This window comes from Mauremys reevesii, linkage group 5 (assembly GCF_016161935.1).
Source record: "Mauremys reevesii isolate NIE-2019 linkage group 5, ASM1616193v1, whole genome shotgun sequence".
Classification (NCBI taxonomy): Eukaryota; Metazoa; Chordata; order Testudines; family Geoemydidae; genus Mauremys; species Mauremys reevesii.
Window position 1 is genome coordinate 89,430,144 of NC_052627.1, and position 27,641 is coordinate 89,457,784.

General features: G+C 42.8%; 1 protein-coding gene across 2 annotated transcripts in view; it reads left to right on the plus strand.

Moving 5' to 3' along the window:
- Positions 1-27,641, plus strand: part of SCFD2 (sec1 family domain containing 2) — a 306,757-nt gene that overhangs the window by 78,123 nt on the left and 200,993 nt on the right. For both annotated transcript variants that reach the window (XM_039542584.1, XM_039542583.1), the window contains exon 4: positions 5,631-5,806. In XM_039542584.1, coding sequence (XP_039398518.1) covers positions 5,631-5,806 — 176 coding nt within the window. The remainder of the gene's footprint in view (positions 1-5,630; positions 5,807-27,641) is intronic.

The window sequence follows — 27,641 nt, forward strand, 5'->3', positions numbered from 1 at the left end:
AATAGAACAGGTAATCATCAAGTGAGCCATCCCGTGTCTCCCATTCTCAGCATCTGTCTTAACCATTCTTACGTTCTTAAGCTATACAACATCCGTGTGGGATAGCTAAGCTACTAACTTCATGTTACAAGTAAGGAAACGGAAGCCCAGTGAAGGAAGATAACATGCAACTGAGATCACAGAGCAAGAATTAGCCAAGCTCAAAGTAGAACAGTTCTCTGTTCTACTAGAAATGAATCTGCAAACTCTGTAGACGCTCATCTGAATGATAAGAAAGAGTAGCACAGTCTCTCTGCCCTGTCACTTCATGGTGTTTCTGCTGAGATGCTGGAATAGATGCCTGTTGTGGTGATGTGTTTTGATATGCCTGCCTTCTTCTAGGAATCACACTGAGATCTGCTACACCAACTGAGGTCAACTCTGTGTCCCATAGGCTCTGTTGCTGTTGGGCCCTTTGCTGTGTCTAGACATTTTGGATGACAGTTGTGGTGTACAGTGCTTCTTTTGATGGGACAAAACTTGTGACTCTGCCTTTTCCATGGGGACCTTGCCACTGGGCCATGTGTGTGTGTAACGTTAAGGCTAAATTGCTGCATTGCACTTTAAGGGCGACCCCTGAAAAGAATTCAGAATCTCAGTCAGTGCAGATTGAATAAGGCGTTCTGAGCACAGAAGATCAGTGCTCCATTTTCTGTACTGGATTCCTGCTAAGTTGTGAGGGAACTTGGGGTTCTAGTTCTAATCCTCCATTTGGTATGGGAACATGTTATCTGAGGGATTGTCTCCCTTCCTGTGTTCCTGTATCCGATGGAGCATTACTGTTATGAGGGAAGAGAGAGATTTTCCTCAGCAGGAAAGTATTCTTAAGGACTTCAGAGTGTACTTCTACAGCCATGGATGGAGTAGACTCCAGAGAAGAGCCAGAGTTTGAGGGCAATATAAGAACGGCTTGGGTATTTTTTGTCAAGTTTTTGATCTATCTTTAAGCAGTAATATAGAATAGGAGGGTTTTTTTAAGTGAGCAGGAGGTGTTTAATATTATATTTTGTTTAATTGACGGAAGGCTGATAAGCTGAGGTACCTCTGTAGAGACCTGGTAGATACTTCTAGAATACATTAACTAACTTCACACAGACTATTCACAGAACAGCTAAGAAGTTACAACTTTCATTGTTGTTAAGCTGAACTGGATTCAAACCATTAACTTTGAAGTGAAAGTCTTTCTATTCCATTATGAGTTCCCTGAATCATCTGCTACTCTTCCACTAGTCTTTCTTCACCGTAAACTTTAGACCAAGCCTCCAACATTGTCATTACTTTATTTGTATAGTCTAGGAGTTTTTGCCCAAATATGTTTAATATTACGCTTTTTAAAAAATTGTACAAGGGTTTATTCCTGGAAGACAAATCACTTCCCCCTTTTCACTCCACCTCAAGCTAATGTAGGTCATTATTTGTGCATTTAATATTTTTATCTTTAATGTATATTCTTGCACCTGTTGTTTTCAAAGCTGTTATAAAGTTATTTGAACACAACTCTGATAAAGGAAAAAATAAATTATTTCAACAGAAGTTATTGTTTGTCTATGAGGCTTGTATAACTTGTAGTTTTGGGATCTTCATTTGATGCCCAATAATTTCCAAGTGGAATTCAAGTGTTGGTTTTAGCCTGCATGGTCCTAAAAGTTTTGGGGCCCAGTTTTGTGGGAAATAGATGATTTTCTTTGGACATACAGCCAAAGCTGAGATCATCAGAGGCTCTTGAGCTGATTCTCCTTCACTCCAAACAAATAAATTGCTGTTAAGATGTTCTTTGAGAGGGGTCCTCAGACTGGAATTTACTCTCCTCATTCTTCCAGAGCTTGGATCCGTTTACATTTCAGACATATTGCAAAACCCCTTTTTTCTTCCCAGGCATTTGGGAAGTGGGTGGGCTGAGGTTTGGAGGTATTGTCTTTGTTATTTTGCCTTCTGCAGAGACGTTTTCATTTATTACCATGTTTACTAGGGCATGTTTGTATATTTATTGCTGGAGTAGGATTTAATCTGGTCTATTAATTTTCATAATAAATATCTGAATGCAGCGGCGGCCTGAGTCTGAGATGAGTGCTTGTTTGTTTTACAAACATAAATAAATGGTTCCCTCCTGCTGTATCCCTTGTCAAAGTTCACTTCCTAATCTCTGCTTAGTTTTTAACTTTTGTGCAAGAAAGGATATTCTTAACTTATTTGTATCCCTTAGAAAATCAGTATGGACTCTACCTCCATTATATAGGAGGACTTTAGAATTAGGCAGCTACTTTGCTAGCCTAATATAGGTCCTGATCCTGCAATTTGTTCCTTGTGGTCAGACTCCTGTGTCCAAAAAGCAGCAAGGTTCTGCGTAAGTCCAGGGTTCTGGAGCTGAGTATGGAAAAAAAGGAGCAGAAATGGAAGCAGAGGGGAAGGAGGGGGTCGTCAGAGGGGGGGTACACACACTTTAGGCAGATATACAGAAAAATGTATGGAAATTGTAAATATTACAGATGAAACCCTGGCTCCATTGAATTCAATGGAACTCTTGCCATTGGCTTAATGGGGCCAGGATTTCACCCTTTGATTTCATGTGCTGTGGAACTTTCCCTTTTTACTATTCTAGCGCTAACAGAGATATTGTACATTAAAAAATGCTGAATGGATCGCAAAGGAACAGACCCAATAAGGCATCTGGATTCATTTCTATAAAGAATAGTATTAATAATAGAATGAGATTAAATTATTTTTTCTAACTTGAAATCAGAGGTCTTGATGATCCCCATATTTGACTATATTGTGGGGGAGGAGAGAAGGACTTGCAGCTTCATGTTTTCTCAATTGTAGCAAGTTATCAGATTTTGAATGAGCTACTATATATCATGACTGCTAAAGGTAAAAATGTATTCTTTATCAAAGGTATGTTGCAAAGCATCATGAGGTGACATTTTCCAATCGACATCTAAATCTGCCTGACAAAGCTTTAAAAGAAATAAAACACAACTAAAAGTTCCAGTGTTTAGTCTAAAAACACATATGGCTGAGGTTGCTGTTTTAGGCGATGTGAACTAACTGTAGAACTCTTTTGTCAGCTCTTCGTCCCACTAAAGCTTTGTCAGCATGAGTAATGTGTTAATTTGCTGACTTTTTGCCTTGATGTTTTGAGTTAAGTTTCCTATAAAGAGTTTGTATTTTTTTGTTTTAATGGCTTTCCATATTTTAAAGATACATTTGTAGAGCTGTATCTCCAGTGCTTGCTGTTTAGACTCACTGGGATTAAAAGAAAGTCCTTTCAAGATTGTATCTTTGTGAAGAAATCTGACGCCTTGTCTACACTACAGAGTTTTGTCAATAAAAGTTATGCTGACATACAGCAACTGCTTTAATTAAAACACTGTCTACACTATGCTCCTTGTATTGGCAGAATACATCCACATTAGCAGCTCTTGCATTGACACAAAGAGCAGTGCACTGTGGGTAGCTATCCCGCTCTGCAACTGGACACAGGGAGCTTTGGGAAGGGTTTGCAATGCCTCATGGTGCAGGTTCAGTGTCACATGATGCAGGTTTCTTAATCCTCTCGTTCCATAGGCCTCCTACTATATTGCCAGGCGCTTTTCAACTGAAATGTGGGGGATGAGTGGGGGGGAGGGGGAGGGAGAGAGTGTGTGTTGGGGGAGGAGGAGTGTGTTGGCATGCTGTCTCTTTAAATTCAGACAGCAGATGGAAGTACACACCCACACACGCAGTCCCTGCCTACCTGCCACTGTGTTCCTAGGGCCGGAGAGAGCAGGATTCCCTATTAATGATTTGCTGGTTGCTGCCATATGCTCAGCTGTCTGAACTTCCCGAAGCTTTGAAAGGGGAGGGGCACGTGCCTGTGTAGCTGGAATGCAGGGCAGCCAAGTTCAAAATAGCGTGCAGAGTGGTCACAGCGGGCATTGTGGGATACTGGAGGAAGCCAGTGATGGTGACATAAATGGCAGCGTCTACATTGACACTTTGTCGCTTTAACTTTGTTGCTGAAAGATTTTTGCCTCTTGTCGAGGTGGGGTTATTTTTGTCAGAAAAACAGGAGAGCTTTGCCAACAAAAGTAACATTGTAGTGTGTATGCTGCCACTGTTTTGTCTCCACTGTTTTGCCGACAAAACTGTGCAGTGTAAACAAGGCATTAGAGAGAAGAAAAGAGATGAGGGGTCCCATAAACTGGTGAAGTGGCCAAACAGGAAAAAAAAAAAAAAGATACAGTTGCCATCACCAGGGTCCTTTCCTTAAGGAAGATTATAAATTATAAAAAAAACCAAGATAACATAAATAATACTTTCATTTCAGCTGACTACCATGATCCAGGGTCTGGAGCCCTAACTAACTAATACTATAATACCAATACTATACCAAGTATTCTCCCAATTTGATCTTCCAAACCACTCTTAGGCCTGGTCTGCACTAGAAAATTACTCATTGCTAATAATATGCCATGAAATGGTACAAGCATGGTGTATCCTGGTCTATGCATTGCAATTAACCCATGTTCAGAATGATTCAGCTGTGCACATTGATGATGCCTGTTATCAGCAAGGGGTAATGCTCTTAGAGTAGGTCAGATCTTATAGATCTCCCCTTGAGCACTTACACAAGGAGAGGAGAAACTTAGATTTCACACCTTGTTCCCTGGGGATCGGGTACTATAGTGCAGCTTACACCTGGTCACAGGGCAAAATACTGTGGTGGGTTTTTTTAGGTTTACAAAGCAATATAATTTACACTTTAATATTTTATAGAATAATATTTATTTCAGGATTAACTATATGAAAGTTCTTAATATATACAGTAAAGGATATCCACACTGTTCCCATACATTAAGGAGATGATTGTCTACTGGGTACTAATGCATGTATATATGAACAATGGATGAAATCATACTGTCTTGTTCAGTGATCTCCTCAACTCACATAAGCTGAGAAAGGTCAGATCCCTTGGAGGTTTCTCTTCTGTGATGTGTTTCAGGAAATGATACTGGTGATTTAGTAAGTTGTACTCTTCCTTTAAGTCAATACTGAGCCAAATTTTGTCCTAGCCAGGTGCCATGGGACACTGTGCTGCTGGACAGTGCAGTGTTATGGACAAGGTGTAAGACTAAGGAGCCCTCTGCATGTGCTCATTAAAATTCCCACTGTAATTTTCCCAAGAGTAAAAGTGTTAGCCCAGTGTCCGGGAGAGGTATTGGAGTGATTTTGGTAGCTTACTTAAATTTCCCCATATGTTTGAATGAGAGAAGTTACTTTTCACTTTGTGTCTTAAATTGCTCTTTGACATTGCTGTATGTTGTTAAATATCAGCCAAGTGCCTTATCTAAAATGACTGCACTTCAATCATGGATGAAGTGATTCCTGTAGAAAAGAACTATGCAGTCCAAACTTGTTAGTGTTAACACTCAGGGCAAAATTCCTGTTGACTGCAATGGAACCAGGAACAGGCCCTTAGCCGTGAAGCTTATTTTCTGAATGAAAAGCACCGCATAAATATAATCCATCGTCATTAAAAATGTTTGTTCAGCTATTTGTGATTATTCACCGTCATGAAATGTTGGTAATATGCTCTGTTTTTCTTTTAACAGGAAGAGTCACCCCAGAACAGCTCAGTTCATACATCAAGCTTTTCAAAAACAATTCCAAAGCTCTCAGGAACCACTGTGGACTTCTACAGCTTGTGCTGGCCACAATCCAGGCTTTAAAACACCCCCAGAATGCCAAATGGGACAGCTTCTTAGCCTTTGAAAGGCTACTTTTGCAGGTACAATATTATATAAGCTTACTTAACTTTATACTAAGTAAACAATGTAACTTTTACATAGTTAGTTTTAAATATTTTTGCCCAATTTTATGTTTGCATAATTTGTTTGGGCTATATGATAGTATTAAAAAGCTACCTCCTGAACTTTTGTTTTTCATACATTTCAAGCTATTTAAAAGAATGGGAAACTAGACAGTTACTATTTTTGTAGTTTTTAATCTAATAATAATTTAGGTACAAAATTAAATATTACAGATGAAGGTATATAAAATACTTTGAATTGGGATTGGAACATTTGCATACTAAATTGCAAGATGACAGCATAGATTTATGTCACTGGTTAGGATCACTATTAAGCTTTAAAATAATAATGATAAATAATGGGCTTCTGGAGCCAAGACATAGTCAAATTCAGAGATGACTTAAAGTGGTAAGTTGTATACTTTTATGTGAGTGTAAGCTTGTGTAATTTACATATTGAGTGGGTGAGATTTAATAGGGAAAGCCACCATTAGCAGAACGTGATATTAATTTGTTCCCTCACACATTCATATTGTCACTGACAACTTCTTTCAACTTCTTGTTGGAAGTGACACTCTAAGCAATATGTAATTTATATTTCTATCTATGCTACCACTGAACTTTAAGAGTAGATGGTATAGTGAACAGACTATATTCTGCTTAGCTTGGATACAGCAGGGGTTTTCAAAAGAGTCTAAGGGAGTTAGGTGCAAGTAGTGTAAAGTGGGTGGCTTAACTCATACAGGCCCTCTGCAAATTATCACTGTCTGGAGCACAGCAGAGTGAGCACACAATTAATGTCTTGGATAATAGAGTGGAGAATATGCTTATAAAATTTTCAGATGAGGGGTTGCAAACACCTGGGAGGACCGGATTAGAATTCAAAATGACTTTGACAAATTGGAGAATTGATCTGAAATCAACAAGATGAAAATCAGTAAAGACAGGTGCAAAATACTACACTTCAGAAAGAAAAATCAAATGCGCAGCTACAAAATGGGAATAACAGGCTAGGTGGCACTACTACTGAAAAGGATATGTGTGTAGTGGGGGAGCTATGGTGGATCACAAATTGAATATGAGTCAATAATGCGATGTAGTTACTTAAAAGGCTAATATTGTTCTGGGGAGTAATTGTCCAGGGCTGCTCGGCCCTGTTGAGACCTCAGTTGGAGTACTGCGTCCAATTCCAGGTGCTTCACTTTAGGAAAGCTGTAGATAAATTGGAGAGAGTCCAGAGGAGAGTCACAAAAATGATAAAAGGTTTAGAAAACCTGACCTGTAAGGAAACAAAGCTGGGTATGGTAGGTCTTGAGAAAAGAAGACTGAGTGGGGACCTGATAACAGTCTTCAAATATGTTAAGAGCTGTTATAAAGAGGTTGGTGATCAGTTGTTCTCCATGTCCACGGATGGCAGGACAAGAGTAATGGGCTTAATTTGCAGCAAGGGACATTTAGGTTAGATATTAGGACAAACTTTCTAATTATAAGGGTAGTTAAACTCTGGAACAGGCTTCCAAGAGAGGTTGTGGAATCTCTATCATTTAGGGTGACCAGACAGCAAGTGTGAAAAATCAGGACGGGGGTGCGGGGTAATAGGAGCCTATATAAGAAAAAGACCCCAAAATCGGGACTGTCCCTATAAAATTGGGACATCTGGTCATCCTACCATCATTGCAAGATTTAAAGAATATGTTGAACAACCATCTGTCAGGGATGGTCTAGGATTTACTTGGTCCTGCCTCAGGGCAGGAGGCTGGACTTGTTGACTTCTCAATGTCCTTTTCAGCGCTACATTTCTTTAATTCTATTAATTCTTTCTGTGGGATGCCCCGGGGGCAGCAGAGCAAAACACTACCCCTTACTATGGGCTGTGTTCATCTGGCACACACTAGCCCAAAAGATTCTAAAGTATGTATTAATGGCCAGAATCTGCCACCCTGATTCACAGTGACTAGCACTTTATTCCATGAGTAGTCCCATCTGTTTCAATGAGACTGTTCTAAGGGAAGGATTATTCACGATGATTAAGGGTTGCAGAAACTTGTTCTAAAATATAGTAGGTGGATAAATACATTTAGGCGGCTTAAAATATCTATTTTTTCCTGCAAAAAAACCAGCCCTATTAGCATTTAACATTTTACTGCTGTATTTAGAACAAAGTTTAGAAAAGGGCAGATGTAATTTGACCACAAATTAATATAGATTGGCTTGACAAATACATCTTGTTGAGTCATAAAAATAGTTTTACTCCTATTGGTGTAATTTCTATCTGACAGCAGGTTAAATGCATCTACTGACATTGTATGACATAGTTGTTCTTCACACTTTCTCCTGAGTCAGAAGTATCCAGTGCAGATTTTATTATGTAGATATATCTAGTAAATGAAGTGGATTTAAATTGCCATCTTTCTCACCTATGAGTGTATCCCCATATTTGGACTCATACACTGGAAAAGAGATTGTTATCTATGATGTTTAAAAATATTATGCTTGGAAAATAATTTGAATTGGAAAAGCAAAGCTTCTTGTTTCTACAATATATCACTGATATTTTTGTGTTACTCTTCAGAGGAAACATTTTATTAGCAGGAGATTACTGAATTTTTTTTTTCAAACATGGCAGACCATAGATACTGAAAGCAAACAGCTGTTTTCACAATTTTTTTGTTTTTTAAAGGGAGATCCCTCTTTAATAGGAGGTTGTTCTTCTCTGTTATAATAGCTTTGGGATAAACTCATGGTAAGAAGTGTAAAATTCAACATAACAAAACTGTTAAACTAAAACAATATTACATTTAGAGCTAAACTACCCAAAACAAGGAAAAGAAGTTCCCTTTTAACCCAGTCCTTTTGTGTAAGAATCACCAAATAATACTAGGTCTTGTTATATACTTTATTCTGTTGTAAAATGGGAAACAAAATAGTTAAAAGTGCAGTAACGTTATTTTGCAAAGCATTTGGAAAGTCAACATGGATCAGTAGACTCAACCCTGGACTGGGGGCCATTACTCCTGTGGTCTGATCTAAGTTCTATCAGTGGTTTTGTTGTGTACTACTGTGTAAGTCATGTAATCTAAGGGTTTGTCTACACTTAAAACATGACTGTTATTTGGCTAACCTTAGGATCCATGACCAACTAAAACTCCCCCAGCTTTTGTCTACCACCTGACTTAGGCGGCGAGCTCTTTGGGCTGGGATTGTGTCTTGCCGTGTGTGGACATTACATGGCACATTGTGAGTCCATCATAATTCAATAACAATTAATCATAGATTCCTGGGTGCCAGAGCCATTGGCCTCTACCCCACCTACCATTCACTGCTGGAAGTGACATCAGGGAGCTTGGAGCTCCCTTTTCTTCAAAATCTATCAATGCCAGTTATTTAGTAGACAAGAGTGGGGCATCAGAGAGGCAAGATACCTCCAGCCTCTGAGGACCAGGAATAGCAGACCAAGACTGCAACCAGAACTCTTATTCTGTATGTCTGACACTGCATTATGCGGCTGTTAAACTTCCAGGCCAGCTCAGGAATTAGGTTATTTTAGTAGAGTGTTAGTGTCTCCTGTTGATGTGACTAAGTCAAATACTGTGGTGATGGGAGCTAGAGAAGTACCTAAACAGATAAACATTACCAGGGTACAATATTTTCATGGTCTCAGAGTCCACAACATAATTAGTTGTTTTAACATTTGTTTTATTTACTTTGTTCTTTATCTTACAAAATGTTTTGAAAGGCAGAATAGTGGGCTTTTTGTTCTGCTAAGCTTATTGAAAAAATAAAATTTTATGCATATATATTTGAAAAAGAGAAAACAGAAACTTACTGCCAGCTGGTCATTCCAATGTTTTTATTCCTCTCCTACAGGAAAGTTATGAGGTTAATAAAATGACATCATTCTCTCTCCTGTGAATGCCATAGTGCAAGCTAAGGAAAAAGGAGTGGAAAAAACTATAATACAGATGAACATTTTACATTATAGCTAGTGTTTAAATGCGTTGTACACCATACTCTGTGTACCTAGCCTCCATTTTGCCAGAAGTTGAGAGTGGATGACAGGGAATAGATTACTTAATGATTGTCTGTTCTGTTGATTCCCTCTGAAGCACCTGGCATTGGCCACTCTCAGAAGACAGGATACTGGGCTACATGGACATTTGGTGTAACCCAGTAGGGCTGTTCTTATTTTCTTATGTTTCAATAACAAATATAAGTTAATATTAAAGGTATGCAGTGATATTCCACCAAGTGCTATGATTCTGTCCCATCTCATAAGATGAAAGAGGGTCTGGCTGGCTCAGTACTTAAACAGGTGACATTATGGTTATTATTTATTTGTGTAGGCAGCACACCCGCACATATGCATGAAAACACTGTCCCTGTACCAAGGAATTTGCAAACTAAGGGCATGATTCTGCCTGTTGTGCTGCATGGACATAGGACTCCACCTGTGTGGAGCTTACTATAAGATTGGGACCTACATACCTCTATTACAGTACATCCTGAAGGAAGTGGTATTCATCATTCACGTGGGTGACAGTATTCACTCTGAATACGAATCCGAAGCCTGAGCACAGTGTTCAGGAGCGCTATTTAGGGTGAAGAATTCTTGACATCCTTAAGGGCCCATTGCACAGCTCATTAGTCAGTTATGGATACAAAGCTACTGCTAACACATGAGAAAAAAGTAACACTGAGTCTGCTTCCTCTGTTAGTGAATGGAAAAAAAAAGTAGTTTTTAGGACTCGTATGCATTAAGAACAGATTAAATTTATTTGCCTTTCATTATTATTCTGTAGAATCAGTGTAATGAGTTTATTATAATATAATAAAGTTCAGTGTGACAAGCTGCCTTTATTATAGCCTGCAATGTTTGCCAATAAGTATCTTCAAAAATATTGTATTGCTGCTAAAGGGGAAAAAAAACCCATAACCTTGTATTGCACTTGACCTTGGGATTTATAAAAACCCAGTATAAAATATATTTCCTGAGATTAAAAGAATTCAGTATCCCAGATTCTTGCAATTGTCAAATACCTGATTGTCAATACTTACATACTGGTTAAACATCGCAGTCTAGATATCTGTTATTTGGGTCAATGACCCACTATGTCTTCTATACTTGTAATCACCATGAAGTTTTATCAAATGTAGCTTAATTAGTAATATCTCCATTCTAAAAAACACTTCAGAAAAATCCACTTTGTAGTTTTAATATCTCAGCTATGTGAGATTTGACCTTGATTTTAAGAAGAGGAGAGTAGCCATTAGATCAATAATTTTTCAACCATGAAACCGCATATGGAGTGAATCTGCTGTGCAGGAGTATTACATTCTGTCATATTGATTATAAAGGTCCTTTTCTGGAGTTTGGCATGTTGCTGGCTAAACTGCAGACTGGGGCAATCAGGTTAAGAAATAATGTGCACTGATATTGACTCAGTTTAGTATTAGAGATAAAAAAGGCACAAGTTTGTCAAATTTAATTTGGCAATAGCTTCTGAAAAGAAAATAGTCCTTACAACAATCACATACTTAATGTTCCTTGCCATTTACTATAAGTTCTTACTTCAGCTTCTTACATCTATAACTCTTACATTATATTGTGAATTTTGCATAGTTTTGTTAGACCTATTTAAACCATCTTTGCATTCTGCCATTGCATTTCCAATGTTATTGGTATCATTAATATCTATTCTTTTTATAACTGGATTTTTAAAAAACTTGGCAGTTTATGCAAGTAGCCAATGTACAGCCCCACACAATCCTGTCCCCTCTCATCTCCTGTCATAGATTTCTGCCGCTTGTTTATTGCACACACCTGTTGTATCTTATGTTAATTTAGACTGTAAACTCTTTGGGTCAAGAATTCTCTCTTTCTATGTGTTTATACAGCATCCAGCAAAACAGGGCCCTGAGTTAATTGTGACTACTTAAGTGCTTCTGTTATAGAGATAATGGCCTAAATTTTCACTACATACTTCAAATGCCTTTATTTTTGGGTGCCCAGCTTTGCACACCAGAGATCATATTCAGCACTTTTTGAAAATCAAAAATTCATTGATTCAAGGAATTTCAAGTTGGACACCCAGAAATTGAGGCACCCAAAATGACTAGTCACTTTTGAAAATCTAAGTCATAGGTAAAATTTTATTAGGTATGAATTAATTTCCCACCTTTAGAAGAATTTGTTTTTCTCTCTTGCTAGGTCTTTGAACTTGAAGAAAAAAAAATAGGAGTAGGAATTATAACTCCTCCCATATTTAGTGCAAACATAGGTGCAGCTGTTTCTAGTGATAAAAGGGTTAAAGAAAACTATTTTAAGGGTTTCTAAAACTACTTGACAGAGGCTGAAAATATATTTCATTATGCAGCATTGGAACAATCATAATGAGATGTTAGGAAGTCCTTTTATGCCCATGGAGCAGCAGCTTGTTTGTAGTCCTCTCTAGAAAATGAAAAGTACTCTGGCTGTGACTCTTTTTTTAAAAGAAGAAATATTGTGCAGCCAAATAGAATTCATGCAAAGCCTTTAAAGTGAACACCTAGTGAAGAAGCAGCAAAGAGTCCTGTGACACCTTATAGACTAACAGACGTATTGGAGCATGAGCTTTCGTGGGTGAATACCCACTTCGTTGGATGCATCTGACGAAGTGGGTATTCACCCACGAAAGCTCATGCTCCAATACGTCTGTTAGTCTATAAGGTGCCATAGGACTCTTTGTTGCTTTTTCAGATCCAGACTAACACGGCTACCCCTCTGATACTTGACACCTAGTGAAGAAATAACGTTGTTAAATGAACAAATGTTTACAGCAATAAAACGTAAAAAGCCTTGGGAAAAGAATGCTGACTGTACTAAGTGAATTTGAGCTGTTAAATGAATTTCCTGTGTACCAAAACAAAACACGTGCTCTAAAATATTGTCTTATTAAATAAATGATTGTTAGGGGAGCTAACTGTTAAGAACACATACATTATTTTATAATAAGAATAAGCATTTACCAGATTTTTTTTGTCAATATTCCCTTGAATAACATAAGAAAATCATATTGCAATTGGTATGACTTGCTTTCTAGTAGTACCATATAAGATTCAGTTTTATAACCACATTAGTCATTTGAGATTTGTTGGAGACATTCATCAGCTTCATGGGAATGTCTATTGAGAGTTACAGGTCTATATACTCCTGTCAATCACATGTCACTCTTACTCTGTTGCCCCATGCCCCCAGATGTATTATTAACTGTTAACTTTCTATTAAATATTTTACTAATAGGAATCAAATGACAAGTACTGTGATTGTATGAAGTACAGGGGTAAGGAATACGGGAACATTAGTGATACAGGGAGCTAATTGCCATGTACCTTTTTAAAAACAGTTGTTTTCTAAGTACATAAATTAATCTGTTTAGAATTTTTATAGAGATTAATTTACAAAGACACAGATTCTGCCACCCTTACTCAGTGTCAGTAGTCTCTTACTCTGTGAGTAATCCCACTGATGGCTCTATTTAATTAATAAGGTATTACTCAATGGGAGTAAAGGTGGGAGAATCTGATCCACAATCCCTATATTCTTAAACAGATTATTGTAAATTTTATTAAATAACTTTGGTACAGTTTTCCTTAGTATAAAATTAAAGAATTCCACACGTTGTAGTGAGTGATCAAAAATACAGAAACTTTTCAGAAAACAGGAAAAATGAGTCCAATGCACCACCCAGGTTTTTTGGCTTACCAAATGTACAGAAAAAGGAATTGGACATATTTCAGAGCTAACAAAGTGATGGATTCCAAAACCCTGGCCGGCTACATCTTGTAAATGTATAATATGGAAAAGAAATGGTGTCTTTAGATGTGGTCTTTGTGGTCCCATAAAAACAAACACAACTATAAAGTATTCCCTGTTGTTCCTTTTGCCTCCTGGTAACAGAATGCCCAAAGGAAGACACCCGTTCTAATTTTCATTTTGAGTTTGTTTTGTCAAACAATTATTTTGGAAAGTTTTTCAGAGTATTGAATTAATTGGAGGTAAAATCCTAGAGAAGACAAGACAGTTTGTAATTTTCACACAAGTTAGCAAGTCAAGAAAAACCCTAGACTTTCCCATAGTTTTTAACTCAGCCTGCTGTAGGAGAGCCTTGAGTTTATCTTGACCTGCTAACTTGTGTGAAAACAGACTGCCTTGTCTTCACTAGAATTTACTGTGTTTTAGTTACCTCAGGTTAAGAACACACCTATTTTCCTAGTGAAGACACACCTAAAGAGGACTGGAAAGGCAGTTTATGGGTGTGCTCTGGACTACACTTTCTGTGGAACGAGTTCTCTGAAAAAAAGAAGAAAAAAAAAGGTCCACAGAAAGCAAAGGTAGCATAAAGAGAGTGTGACTGGGTTTCAGTCCTACTGTGCCAGATTTCCATTTTTGCAGTACTGTTCTTTGTGGACATTGAAACAGTCCTCCCAAAGATCCATCCCTTATGCTTGTGTGGTGTTTCTCTAGAGGGCAAATTCAGTCAAGTTGGATTCCTCAATTTGGCATCTCTAGACTAGGAAAAGAGGTCTTGTTTTAATGCATTTTAGGTAACATGATTTTAAAGAGGGCTTAATACAGTTAGTGTAGACAGGGCAAGTAGTGTTTCAGAATAAATTTGGTTGGCCAGGGTCCTATCTCTGGGGGAGCCACGCTTCTACTTTCTGTTCCCCAGGACAAATTACCAGAGCCTTCACTGCTTAAACAAAAGAAAACCCTTGATCTCAGAGAGGAGTAACATATGAGGATTTAAATAATCTGAAAACAATGGTGGCCAGGCACAAATGTATGTCTTGCTAGTACACAAATAATTGATATATATACACATGTACATAACTAATACATAAAACAAGCCATACAACATGAAGTGTTATGGATTGATTCCTAGATTTGCCCAAGTAGAAAATTTTTGAACTTCCTGGGGAAATGGAGACAGGTTTCTTTCTTTCTTTCTTTCTTTCTTTCTTTCTTTCTTTCTTTCTTTCTTTCTTTCTTTCTTTCTTTCTTCTGTCCTTGCAGCTTCCTGTGTTAGTTGTGCAACTTCCTTTGTTATAGTGAGTCAAACACTATAAGGCATTCAGACTTTCTCTCTGAACTTTCCTGAGCTGTGCAAAGGACTCTCTGCAGCCCTCCTGTGCCTGGCTTGCTCCTCTGAGATGCATGAGAACTACATTAAGCACACTCTAGAGGGGACAAAGGTGTCTCTGTGTCTAAGGCTGACTGGGGGCCAGTGTGGTACCAGTGCAACTTAGAACAATGTAAGGACTGATCTAAACTACTTGATAACAGCCCCAGAGGGCACAAAGGGGAAGACTTAACCTAGGCGTGGGTATGACCTCCAATATTTAGGCTGATGCTACCTTGCTGATAATTTCTCCACCTAACTTTATTGGGCCATTGTAGCTGCTTTTGAATTTGGTCTATTACCTTTTAATGCAGTTCTTTAGTAAGAATGTTTTGGTCAATTACAAAATGAAACAAATTTGAAAGAGGAAAAAAAAATCAAATTTCCTCTTTGTGGGTCTGCCTGACTTTCTGTCACTGTGGTGTTTGCCTCTGTGCAAGTAACCTCTAAAGGAACTGTCCTTAGTTTATTTTGTGCATTAGCACCTTTAGAACTAGTACAGTGTGCTTCCTTGAGTGTTCCGAAGATTCTGATTAGCCAGGTCGGCTCTGGAAATATAGTGACTCTCTGAGATATAAAACTCATATATTCTAACAAAGTCTGACAGTAGTTCATTTGTGTAGCTGTATCTGTTAAATCATGAAGATAGTTGACTGGCATATATACCCTCATACTCACAGATTGGAGCGTAGTGGAGTTGACAAAAGTTTAGTATCTCCTCATGGCTCTTGCGCAAACTGCTTTCGTGAAAGGGTAGCGTGTTGATTACTCCTGTAATAATCTTGCTTCCTTAGAGTTAGTTTATATCCATTTCTAACTTAGACTATTAATGATAAGTCATTTTCTGAATGGTTAAAATGACTTCTGGTTGTAGTGATAGTCGATAGATGAGTTAGTTCATAAAACACTACCATGCACCAGAAGTGTCTAGTTGATTTTGATTTATTCCATGGGGGTAAAACTTCGGTAAATGATGGTAGTAAATAGCACATTGCCTTTTCCCATTCTCTTACTAATATACTACCTTGTTTCAGTTTGTCTTATTAAGAGCCTGTCTTATTTATGGATTTGAAGGATGAGTTTCTTTTTTTCCACAGGAAAAGAACAGATTTTTTAAGAGCAACCCATTGGTTCACCCCCCTTTATTTATTTATTTATTTATTTATTTAAATAACAAGACTCTGGGGGTTTTATTTGGTCTTGTAGTTGTGTATCGTACAGTCACTTGCCTTTCCTGGCCTTGATCTTCCTCAGGTAGAATTGTAGTTCCTTACCTTCCAGAATATAGCCGTCTGCTTGGCCACACTGTCCAGGTCTGGCGGCGATGCAAGCAAGCAGCTTTCCCTGCTGGAACTGCTCCTCCAGGATGCTGCTAATCCTGAAAGGGTATCCATTACTTTTCACTACATCTTTGGCATCAACAGCCTAAGTGGGGGGAAAAGTTGCTAATTTTTGAAGTGAACATCAGTGATTGAAGTAGGTAAGGAAGTTGATACCATATTATTTTTGTTTCCCCTTTTGCTTATTTCAGGAGCAGAGATTTACCATTGTATTGATGGTGTAGCTGTCTGGATTTAATTGGCAGAGGGTTTAATATACACATCACCTGTGAATTTATACCCCAGAGAGCTGCCATGCATTTTTGGGGATTCGGTAGCTGAGAAAATTAATAATGGGATACTGAACCTTTGGCTTCTGGGCCATAGGTTCAGATTTCAACCAGCTTTGTAGCTGTTGTGCTGACAAAAGTCCTCTTGAACTCCATGCAAATTCAGTCCACACAAGGCTATCAAATTTGGACCACAAACATTACTACCCAAAGATAGTTTGGTGTCCTGTGTGAAATTGGGGGTTTCCTACTGGACAGCTGTCCATATAACAAAAGCTACTTGTGTTCTGCTGGCAATTTTGGCAGAGATGCTAAGGACAGATTGGTCATGGAAACCGAACTACCTTTTCACTTCCTGGTTGGGACAGATAGATGGAGCCATGTGGGAAAGCTTGTACTGCTACTTCCCAGGCTGTACTTGTTCAGTAAATCAAAGGAGAACTATAATCTCCAGATTTGTTAGTCAAGCATCCTTCGTGGGTACTAAAGTTGCCTTGCTTTTTCTTCAGTGTTATCAGTATGTGCAGCAAGAAAGGGTTCCACTTGCATGAAAGTTGTTGGGGTAGATGATGGCTTTCTTTAATACAGGTTTTGTTGTATATAATCAGGAAGGAATTCAATATTTTATAAAAGAAGTACAGCATTTTAAATAGCTATCTCACAGAGGGAGTAATATATTTCATGCGGATGGACTCTGTAAGAAGGGTGGAAGCACAAATTTATGTATGACCAGGTGACCTGCTTTTCTGGCCTGCAGAACTATAAAACAATTTACATATTTTTTGTTGTTTTTAAAACATTTGCATGTCATCTTTGTGCAATTACTATTACATATTGAATTGATTAGATTAAACTTCATTGTCGCATTATTCTCTTGAGTCCAAGTGCCATATGTGCTTCACATCTGGTGAACATTCAGGGGCCTTCTGAAAAGCTCCACCACATTTTGTGCTTGGAAACGAGTACTACAAATATCATGCTTTTTAATCTGTTTCTTCTGTTGGCTGCAAGCAGAGCACACTGAAGTCTAAAGCAGCTATTGCGCAATTATAATACCGCCAAGGATAACTGTAATAAATTCAAGAGATTAGCTGCTTCACTATTTCTTGCATCTGTGTATGATGATGCTTCTTTGATGTTCCATTGAAATCACAGTGGATTGTAATGACTATACTGGTATTTCAGGCAGCAGTGGAGATGCGGCCCTTCTGGTCATGTCTAGTAGGTTAGGCGTGAGTTAAGAGGCTTAGAATGGAGGGAAAAAATCCTGCTATGTTTATAGCAATCTGTATGCTTTTTTCCCCTTCATTTAAGTTTTGTTTTGTTTGTTGTAATTCCTGTATTACTGATGCTAAATGCATTCTGATGGGGGGTATTCCATTAAAAATGCTAGCACAGTATGAAATATTAAACAAGAGAGATGGGTAAGGAAACTAAATGAGATGCAACTATTAACTATAAAATTTCAGTAACACAGAAAAATAGGAACACTTAGTAATCAGCATGTTAAACTATCAACATTAGTGCTACATGGAGTTACAAATGAAGAAAGTTTTCCAAACTGAAAGGTTCTGTTACATGTCTGTGTGGTACAATTCCATACATTTTTATAATGTGGTTACATAAACATTTGCCATATTGCGTGATGATGACATTGAATTTATTGTGAACTTCTTATGGCTGTAAAATATTTCCAGAGTGAGCACCATCTGTTGAGAATATTTGGTTCCCAATATCAAATCCATTGCATGTAAGTGGGATTGCACTGTACTTTTCGCAGATTATTTATTGTGTAGGGCGAAGTTCAGACTTGTGATCAGTATCTTCTTACATTTCACCCTTAGGTGCATATAAAATAAAATCTCATTTGGAGGTGCACAATGCCAAACCAAAACCTAAAACATGTTTAGTTGGGCTTAGAATGAAGAAGGAGAAAAAATGCTTCTGACTTAATAATGAACTTCATTTCTCTTTTGAGACTTGACTTTTGACACGGAGAGAAGGCCAAAATAAAAACCAGAGTGAGGGAGGGCCCTGACATAAACCTGCTTTTAATTAGGCTTTGTAAAGGAGCTTTTCTGCTAAAACTCTCAGGTTGAAGAGTTCATCCACAAAACTTCTCTGTGGCTTATAAGGAGCCAAACTTGGGACATTCAAGCAAACATTTCTGTATAATGAAAAGGTCTCTGTTTTTTGCTAACAAGGCCATTCCCTTTTTCAGTTATCATCCCCTTTTAGGATACTGTGTGTTTCAGTTTAAAATTTAATGCCAATTCAAATGCTTTGATATTAATAAACATGCAAATTTAATTACTTTGATTTCCCTTTTTCCTATTTTTCCTAATTGTATGTGAATCTGACCTATTTCAGCCGGACACAGTTAACATGTACCAGAAATGTATGCACATTTAAAGTCAGGATCTTTATACCTTACTGGCAAAGGCCAAAGTGCTTTTCTTGAAACAAGTGATTAAATAAAGTAATTTTGCTGCATGGAAAAATGATCGTGCTAGTTGCAAAACCTGAGCCTAAGTCTACATTTGGGGGTTGATGGGGGGGTGGGTACATTACAGAAGTGAAGTACACACTCTTTATATGTAAGGTGACTTCCATTGTGTTTACTCAGTGCCCTCTACTGGATGATTCACAGTGACACCAGCATCAATTTCAAACAAAGGTTTATACTTCTGCAAAATAAAGCTGTGTCTTCGGTGTCATGATGTAAAGCAGGGCTGTAGCAACAAAGAACGTGGCCCCCTCTGAACATATGTCCAGGGCCCCTTACAATGCAGAAACATTTTTTTTGCCACTTTTAGGGGCCCCTTTCCTTGCGGGGCCTCCTCCGGTCGGCGGGTACGGAGGGCGCTCGCTACGCCTCTGTAGGAAGGATAAAACTAAAACCAGCAAAATAGGGCTAAACATGAATGAACAGCTCCCTTTCCCATGGAACTAACAAATGCCCAGATTCTAAAACTTCCTTAATCATCCTACATGACTAAATGTGATCATAAACTGAATAAGAAAAATAAACTTGACTTTAGCTTAAGTTATCACAGTAAAAATCAACTTTCAACAAAAATGTTATCCAGTACATATATCTTCTTCTTAAATAACCTTTCTAATTTTCTCTTCCCACCTCCACTCTAGTACCTCTAAGAGCTGTTCACTAGTGATAGATGTGTTCTTCTTCGAGTGATTGCTCCTATGCATTCCAGTTAGGTGTGTGCGCCGCGCGTGCACGGCTCTTCGGAAGACTTTTACCCTAGCAACACCGGCGGGCCGGCTGGGCACCCCCTGGAGTGGCGCCGCTATAGCGCAGGATATATACCCCAGCCGGCCCGTCCGCTCCTCAGTTCCTTCTTCCTGCCCGTGACGGCCGTTGGAACAGTGGAGTGCTGGTTTGTCCTCCACATCCCTAGCTCACCTTGGTTCTAGTTTTTGTAGTTAGTGTATATAGTAGTTAAAGTAGTTAGTTAAGTAGGTATTAGGTAGATTAAAGAGAATTAGGGGGGCTTAGCCCCTCTTTTCCCGACCGGTGCGGGCGTATGCCCAAGACACCAGGGTTTAAGCCCTGTGCGGCTTGCCAGCGGCACATGCCGATTGGGGACCCTCACGACTCCTGCCTGCGTTGTCTTGGTGAGGCCCATCGACTGGATAAGTGCCCTATTTGCAGGTCGTTCAAGCCTCGAACAAAAAAGGAGCGGGACATTAGATTAAGGCAGCTCCTAATGGAATCGGCGCTTCCAGTACCGGTCCGGTACTGAGACTCTTAAGAAGCAGCCGGCACCGAAGCCTTGGCACCGTTCCCTATCACCATCCGGGAAACGGAAGCCGCAGCCAAAGTCTGGGAAGACTGTTGCATCAAGACCGCCGGTCCAGCAGCCAGTGTCGGACCCCTCGGTGCCGACCTCGATAGCGCACGGACCGTGCGCGGTACCGTCGACTCCGGCGCCGACAGGGCCGTTGAGTCCGGTACATCCGCGCTCCCCGGTGCAAACCGTGGTCGAGCTGCCTCTCCCGTCCACGCCCGAGACGTTCTCGACGGCGAGGGAGCTCATAGAGCTAACAGAGGCACCGAGCCTCCGGCCCCCGGCACCGCTGGTGCGGGCTGTACAGTCAGTGGGCAAGCCGGCCATGATACGGCCTACCTCCCCTGACAGATGGGATAGAAGGCGATCCAGGTCCCGCTCCCAATCTCGGAGACGGTCACCTTCGCGCCGATCCAGGTCCCGGCACCGGTCACCATTCCGGTACCGCTCTCCGTCTCGGCACTGATCGCAGTCCCGGTACCGCTCCTCATCACGGTACCGGTCGGACCCGGAGGCGGTCCCGGTCCCGGTCCCCGGACCGTCGGCACCGAAGAAGGTCCGGATCCCGGCACCGCTCCCGTCACCGTTCTCGGAGCCGCTCCCGTCGACGACGGTCGAGATCGCGGTCGACCTCCTGGTACTCACGCGGTCGAAGGTCCCGCTCTCGCTCCCGGTACCGCGACAATCGGCACCGGTCCCCGGCACCGTACACGGACAGACTAGCGGCATTGACGGCGCAGTCCCTGAGCGCCTCTGCCCCCCCGTGGCCTTCCCGCCAACCGTCGGTCGCCTCGCACGAGGGCAGCGGTGGAGATCACTGGGCAGACCCCCAAGGACAGGACCACGGTCCACAGCAATGGGGCTTCTGGACCCCTTGGGCCTTTCACGAGGCTCAGGGCACCCCCTCCCTCCAGCGACCCGGGCCCTCCGACCATAGGGTGCCGGAGGCCACTGTCAGCAGGCCCCCTCCATCACCTCCGGTTGAGGCTCCGCCGCCACCGGTACCGGCGGAATATCCCGTAGAGGCGGAGGCTTCGCACCCCATGGATGAACCACAGCTACAAGCCATGGGTCAGGGCCATTCCTCGTCTTCCTCGCCGGACGAGGCGGTGGCGGGGTCCTCATCATCGGATCCCCCACCGATTGACTTGCGTGCCCACCAGGACCTCCTCCGTCGGGTGGCACAAGCCATCAACCTCCCGGTCGCAGAGGTCACTGAGGACGAGGATCCCGTTACTAATGTGATTGGAGCTGAGGCCCCGATGCGAGTGGCCCTGCCCTTCATTCGCACGATTCAGAAAAATGCCACTACAATCTGGCAATCACCTGCGTCCATCCCTCCTACTGCTCGAGGCGTGGAGCGAAAGTACTCAGTGCCCCCGACTGGGTACGAGTACCTGTATACGCATCCAGTCCCAGACTCCCTTGTTGTGCAGTCGGTGAATGACCGGGAAAGGAATGGGCAGCCCGCGCCAGCGCCGAAGTCCAAGGACGCGCGCAGGATGGACCTGTTGGGCCGGAAGGTCTATTCGGCTGGCGGCCTTCAACTACAGATATCCAATCAGTTGGCTCTCCTTAGCCGCTATGCCTACGACAACTTCGTGGCCCTCTCTAAGTTTACAGAGTTGATTCCCACATCCTCCAGGCAGGAGTTCTCTGCCCTGCTAGAAGAGGGCAAGAAAGTCTCCAGGTCCTCCATCCAGGCCTCACTGGACTCTGCAGATTCCGGAGCCAGGACTTTGGCATCAGGAGTGACCATGAGGAGGATCTCCTGGCTGCAATCGTCTACCTTGCCGCCAGAAGTCCAGTATACCTTGCAGGACCTGCCCTTCGATACTAAGGGCCTATTTTCGGAGAAAACAGACTCCAGAATCCAGACCCTTAAGGATGGCCGTATTGCCATCCGCACCCTGGGCATGCACACGCCTGCTACCCAGCGGAGGTCCTTCAGACAGCAGCCCTGTCGGCCATTTAATCAGTCCAGGTCGAGGCCTGATAATGGACGCAGAGGCAGACTGAACCGCCGTAGACCATCGGGCAATCGGCGTACCCAGTCCCAGGCGCCCTCTAAAGCCCCTCAAGGGCCGAAACAGGCATTTTGATGGGACGCCCGAGGACGGCCCATCAGTCTCTCCACCGGATCCTTCCCCGTTATTTTTCAACTGTCTTTCCCACTTCCTCCCGGCGTGGTCCCAGATTACAACGGACAACTGGGTGCTACGCACAGTAGAGTCTGGTTACCGTCTTCAGTTTGTTTCGCCCCGTCCCTCTTCAGGGACCCCTCTCACGAGCAAGTCCTCTCCCAAGAGGTCGAGACTCTGCTGAGTTTGGGTGCCATAGAGGAGGTGCCGAGCGATATGCGAGGCAGGGGCTTCTATTCCCGATATTTCCTAATCCCCAAGGCGAAGGGAGGTCTACGACCCATACTCGACCTCCGAGAGCTCAACAGGTACCTGCTCAAGCTCAAGTTTTGCATGGTAACCCTGGGGACCATCATTCCCTCCCTGGATCCGGGAGACTGGTTTGCCGCCCTCGACATGAAGGACGCGTGTTTCCATGTCGCGATTTACCCTCCACCGCTACCTGCATTTTGTCGTCAACAGCATGCACTACCAGTTTACGGTGCTTCCCTTCGGCCTTTCCACCGCGCCGAGGGTTTTCACCAAGTGCATGGCAGTGGTTGCCGCTGCCCTCCGCTGTCGTCGGATACACGTATACCCGTATCTCGACGATTGGCTGATCCGCGGACCATCCCGCCAACTGGTAGCAAGTCACATGACCATGATCCTAGCCCTGTTTCAGCGCCTAGGACTTATGATAAATGCCGAGAAGTCAACGTTGACTCCATCGCAAAGGGTGGAGTTCATCGGAGCGGTCCTGGATTCCAATTTGGCCAGGGCCTGCCTGCCCCAACCTCGGCATCAGTCTCTGGTCTCCCTAGTTCAGGGACTACAATCCTTTCCAACGACAACGGTGCGTTCCTGCCTCCGCCTCCTGGGCCACATGGCTTCGTGCACGTTCGTCACTCCGTACGCGCGGTTGCACCTTCGCCCGTTTCAAACTTGGCTTGCGTCAGTGTACCGGCCCCACCGCGACTCCATGGATATGGTAGTCACGCCCACGGAGCCGATCCTCGCTTCGCTCACCTGGTGGCTGGACCCAGAAGTGGTGTGTGCCGGAGTCCCATTCCGCCCTCCTCAGCCATCCGTCACTCTGACCACGGATGCTTCAGAGCTAGGGTGGGGGGCACACCTAGCCGACCTGCACACCCAAGGTCTCTGGTCGCCCCGAGAGCTCTCCTTACATATCAATGTCAGGGAGCTGCGGGCGATTCGCCTCGCGTGTCAAGCCTTCCGCTCCCATCTCCAAGGGCGTTGTGTCGCAGTGTTGACGGACAACACAACGGCGATGTTTTATGTCAACAAGCAGGGTGGGGCCCGATCCTCCCTACTTTGCACGGAAGCGATGCTCCTGTGGGACTTCTGCATAACCCACTCGATTCACCTGGTAGCGTCCTATCTTCCAGGAGTGCAGAACACGCTGGCCGACCGTCTCAGCAGGTCGTTCCTTTCACACGAGTGGTCGCTGCGTCCAGATGTGGTGTACACAATTTTCCGCAGGTGGGGGTTTCCCCAAATAGACCTGTTTGCCTCCAGAGACAACAGGAAGTGCCACCAGTTCTGTTCTTACCAGGGTCGCGCCCCGGGCTCCCTGTCAGATGCATTCCTTTGCTCCTGGAAGGATCACCTCCTATATGCCTTCCCTCCGTTCCTGCTCATACATCGGGTGCTTCTCAAGCTTCGGAGGGACAGGGCCCGCCTCATACTCGTCGCTCCGGCCTGGCCGAGGCAGCACTGGTACACTCTGCTGCTCGAGCTCTCCGTTCGGGATCCCATTCCCCTCCTGTTGTGGCCGGATCTGATAACGCAGGACTTCGGCAGGCTCCGCCACCCGGACCTGCAGTCCCTCCATCTTACAGCCTGGTGCCTGACTGGCTGACCCACGCGGAGCGTGCCTGTTCGGTGGCAGTCCAGCGAGTCCTGCTAGAGAGCAGGAAGCCCTCCACTCGCTCGACTTACCTCGCGAAATGGAAGCGGTTCGCAATCTGGTGCGATCAGAGAGACCTGAATCCGTTGGTTGTCCCTATACCAACGATCCTGGACTACCTCTGGTCACTTAAGGAGCAAGGTCTCGTGGTCTCATCGTTGAAAGTGCACCTGGCGGCCATATCCGCCTTTCGGCCGCCCATCGGTCACCAGTCCATCTTCTCCGATCCGACGGTTTCCCGCTTCCTCAAAGGCCTAGATCGCCTGTTCCCGCCAGTGCGGCGTCCTACTCCGTCCTGGGATCTGAATCTGGTCTTGACCAGCCTCATGAGAGCCCCCTTTGAGCCCTTGGCCACGTGTTCCCTGCTCCATCTGTCGTGGAAAACAGCTTTCCTTGTCGCCATAACCTCAGCGAGATGAGTTTCCGAGCTTCATGCCCTGACGGCTGGTCCACCATACACCATCTTTCATGCAGACAAGGTTCAGCTTCGGCCACACCCGGCCTTCCTCCCTAAGGTGGTGTCGGCCTTCCATTTAAACCAGGACATTTTCCTTCCTGTTTTTTTCCCGAAGCCTCATGCCTCGAGTCGGGAGCAACAGCTGCACACGCTGGACGTCCGCAGGGCCCTTGCTTTCTACATACAGCGAACAAAACCCTTCCAGCATTCGCCCCAACTGTTCGTAGCAGTTGCAGAGCGTATGAAAGGCAAGCCGGTCTCCTCTCAGAGGATTTCCTCCTGGGTCACTGCATGTATTCGAACATGCTATGAGCTTGCTTGTGTACCAGCTAACCGTCTCACCGCTCACTCTACGAGAGCTCAATCCTCGTCTGCCGCCTTCCTGGCCCATGTCCCCATCCAGGACATCTGTAGAGCGGCCACCTGGTCTTCTGTATACACCTTCGCTTCCCACTACGCGTTGGTGCAGCAATCCAGAGACGATGCAGCTTTCGGCTCAGCAGTCTTACACTCTGCCACGTCTCACTCCGACCCCACCGCCTAGGTAAGGCTTGGGAATCACCTAACTGGAATGCATAGGAGCAATCACTCGAAGAAGAAAAGACGGTTACTCACCGTTGTAACTGTTGTTCTTCGAGATGTGTTGCTCCTATCCATTCCAGACCTGCCCTCCTTCCCCACTGTCGGAGTAGCCGGCAAGAAGGAACTGAGGAGCGGACGAGCCGGCTGGGGTATATATCTAGCGCTATAGTGGCGCCACTCCAGGGGGCGCCCAGCCGGCCCGCCGGTGTTGCTAGGGTAAAAGTCTTCCGAAGAGCCGTGCACGCGCGGCGCGCACACCTAACTGGAATGGATAGGAGCAACACATCTCGAAGAACAACAGTTACAATGGTGAGTAACCGTCTTTTCCTTTACTCTTCCTCATCTCTCCTAAAGCATGCTTTTAGTTTTTCAGGAACCAGATGTTGGCAAGTTTTGTTGAGAAGCTAATTGTTTTAGCCTTTGTCCCATACTTTGTTTAGTTGTACAGCCTTTGTATTTAAACACCAAACATCTCTGGTATTCACAGTCTTAAAACTTACAAGGTCATCAGCTGAACAATGTAGCAAACTTGCCTAGATTGTGAGAAACATATTATTTAGGCTATATACCAGGAAAACCATTCTAAAAGAGAGATCTATTAGACTGTGGAATAGACTCCTGACTTCCATTTCTCAAGTCTTTTAAAAACCTGACTAGCCCATGCACAAAATATGTACTTTAGGGAGTAATTGACAGGGAAATTGACCACAAATTCTAATTTCTATAATTTAATTTTTATCATGGGGATTTAGCTGATGACTTTATATTTAGAAGATAGGTTCTTGGGAAATTAGATGCCATGTAATGGAACTAACATTGAACTCAAGAGTTCCATCTACAAGTAGAAAGCTTGACATTGAAAAATCAGCTGAAGAGTTGGCAAACCTTACCAATCTATTTTCATCTCTATGTAGACCATTGTAAAAGACGAAGCTGCATATCTTGAGTAAAGAGTTGTGCTAACCACTGGCCATTGTCTGAAAAACAGAGGTTATGATGGATCACAAGTAGCAGTCAGAAAGTTGATTTGCTCACTGAACTCTAACCAAAAAGACCAGAGGTGTTAAAACGTTAAATATTCCAAAAAGACATGCAGTGCAGCTAACAACCATGAAACATTTCACTTCTAGGTGACTGCTTTGAATTCCACTCAGGTTGTTGTTGCTTGAAAGTCATTATCATATCCCAACTGTGCTGTGGCCTGTGAATTGCAGATATCAATCCATTTCTTAGAGGTCTAATTGGTGCCAATTTGGCACAGGCCAAGGATTGAATAGGAAGAGAGTTTGAAGTACCTTCTGTATAACCCCTAATACTTCTGCATGTTTCACAGAGCTGCCAGTTTGGCTCTCATAAGCACTAAACATTTACTTCTAAAAACAGAGCCTGGACTGGAAGTGGGAGCTGATCTTCCTAGATTTATTTCTCGCCCCCTACTCCCCGCCCCCTCCCCGCCCTCCAGGGTCTGTTAGCTGCAAAGGCGATGGTCCCTTTAAAGTGATCCCACAAGCTGGGAGTAGAGGTGGTGTGACTGGGATCCCAGGGGGGAGCCATGCTGAGGTTGCTTAATTAGAGAAAACTGCAAAGAATGGGGCAGACAATCCCCCAAACTGGTGGTTATTTCAATACTTAGATTTACCAAGCCAGCAGCAAAACAGCTTCTACAATACTTTACTGGTTACCCAGAAGCCAAAACCACAGTTCCCTTAAAGCAACCCAGCCTTGGGCTTCCACCCAGGCAGCCAAGTTAAATATGATGAAGATTATTGAAAATCTTGTTTATCATATAAAAAGTTCTACTAATCCCAAAGGATCGGACACATTACCCACTAGGTCAATGAATATTTTAGATCTTACCCAAATACATGCTTACTGCCAATTCTTATTAACTAAAGTAAAGTTTATTAAAAGAAGAAAAAAGAGAGAGAGTATTGGTTAAAAGATCATTATACATACTGACATGAATACAGTTCTGAGATCAGTTTCATAGTAGAGATGGTGAGCTTTGGAGTTGCAAAGATTTCTTATAATTAGCCCATAGGTTTAGTCCAATGTCCAATACCAGGGTGATCTAAATGAATTTGGAGACTTCAGTCTTGCAGCTCATGCACCCCCTGAATGAAGCATAAGCCGATTTGAGATAAAAAGGATC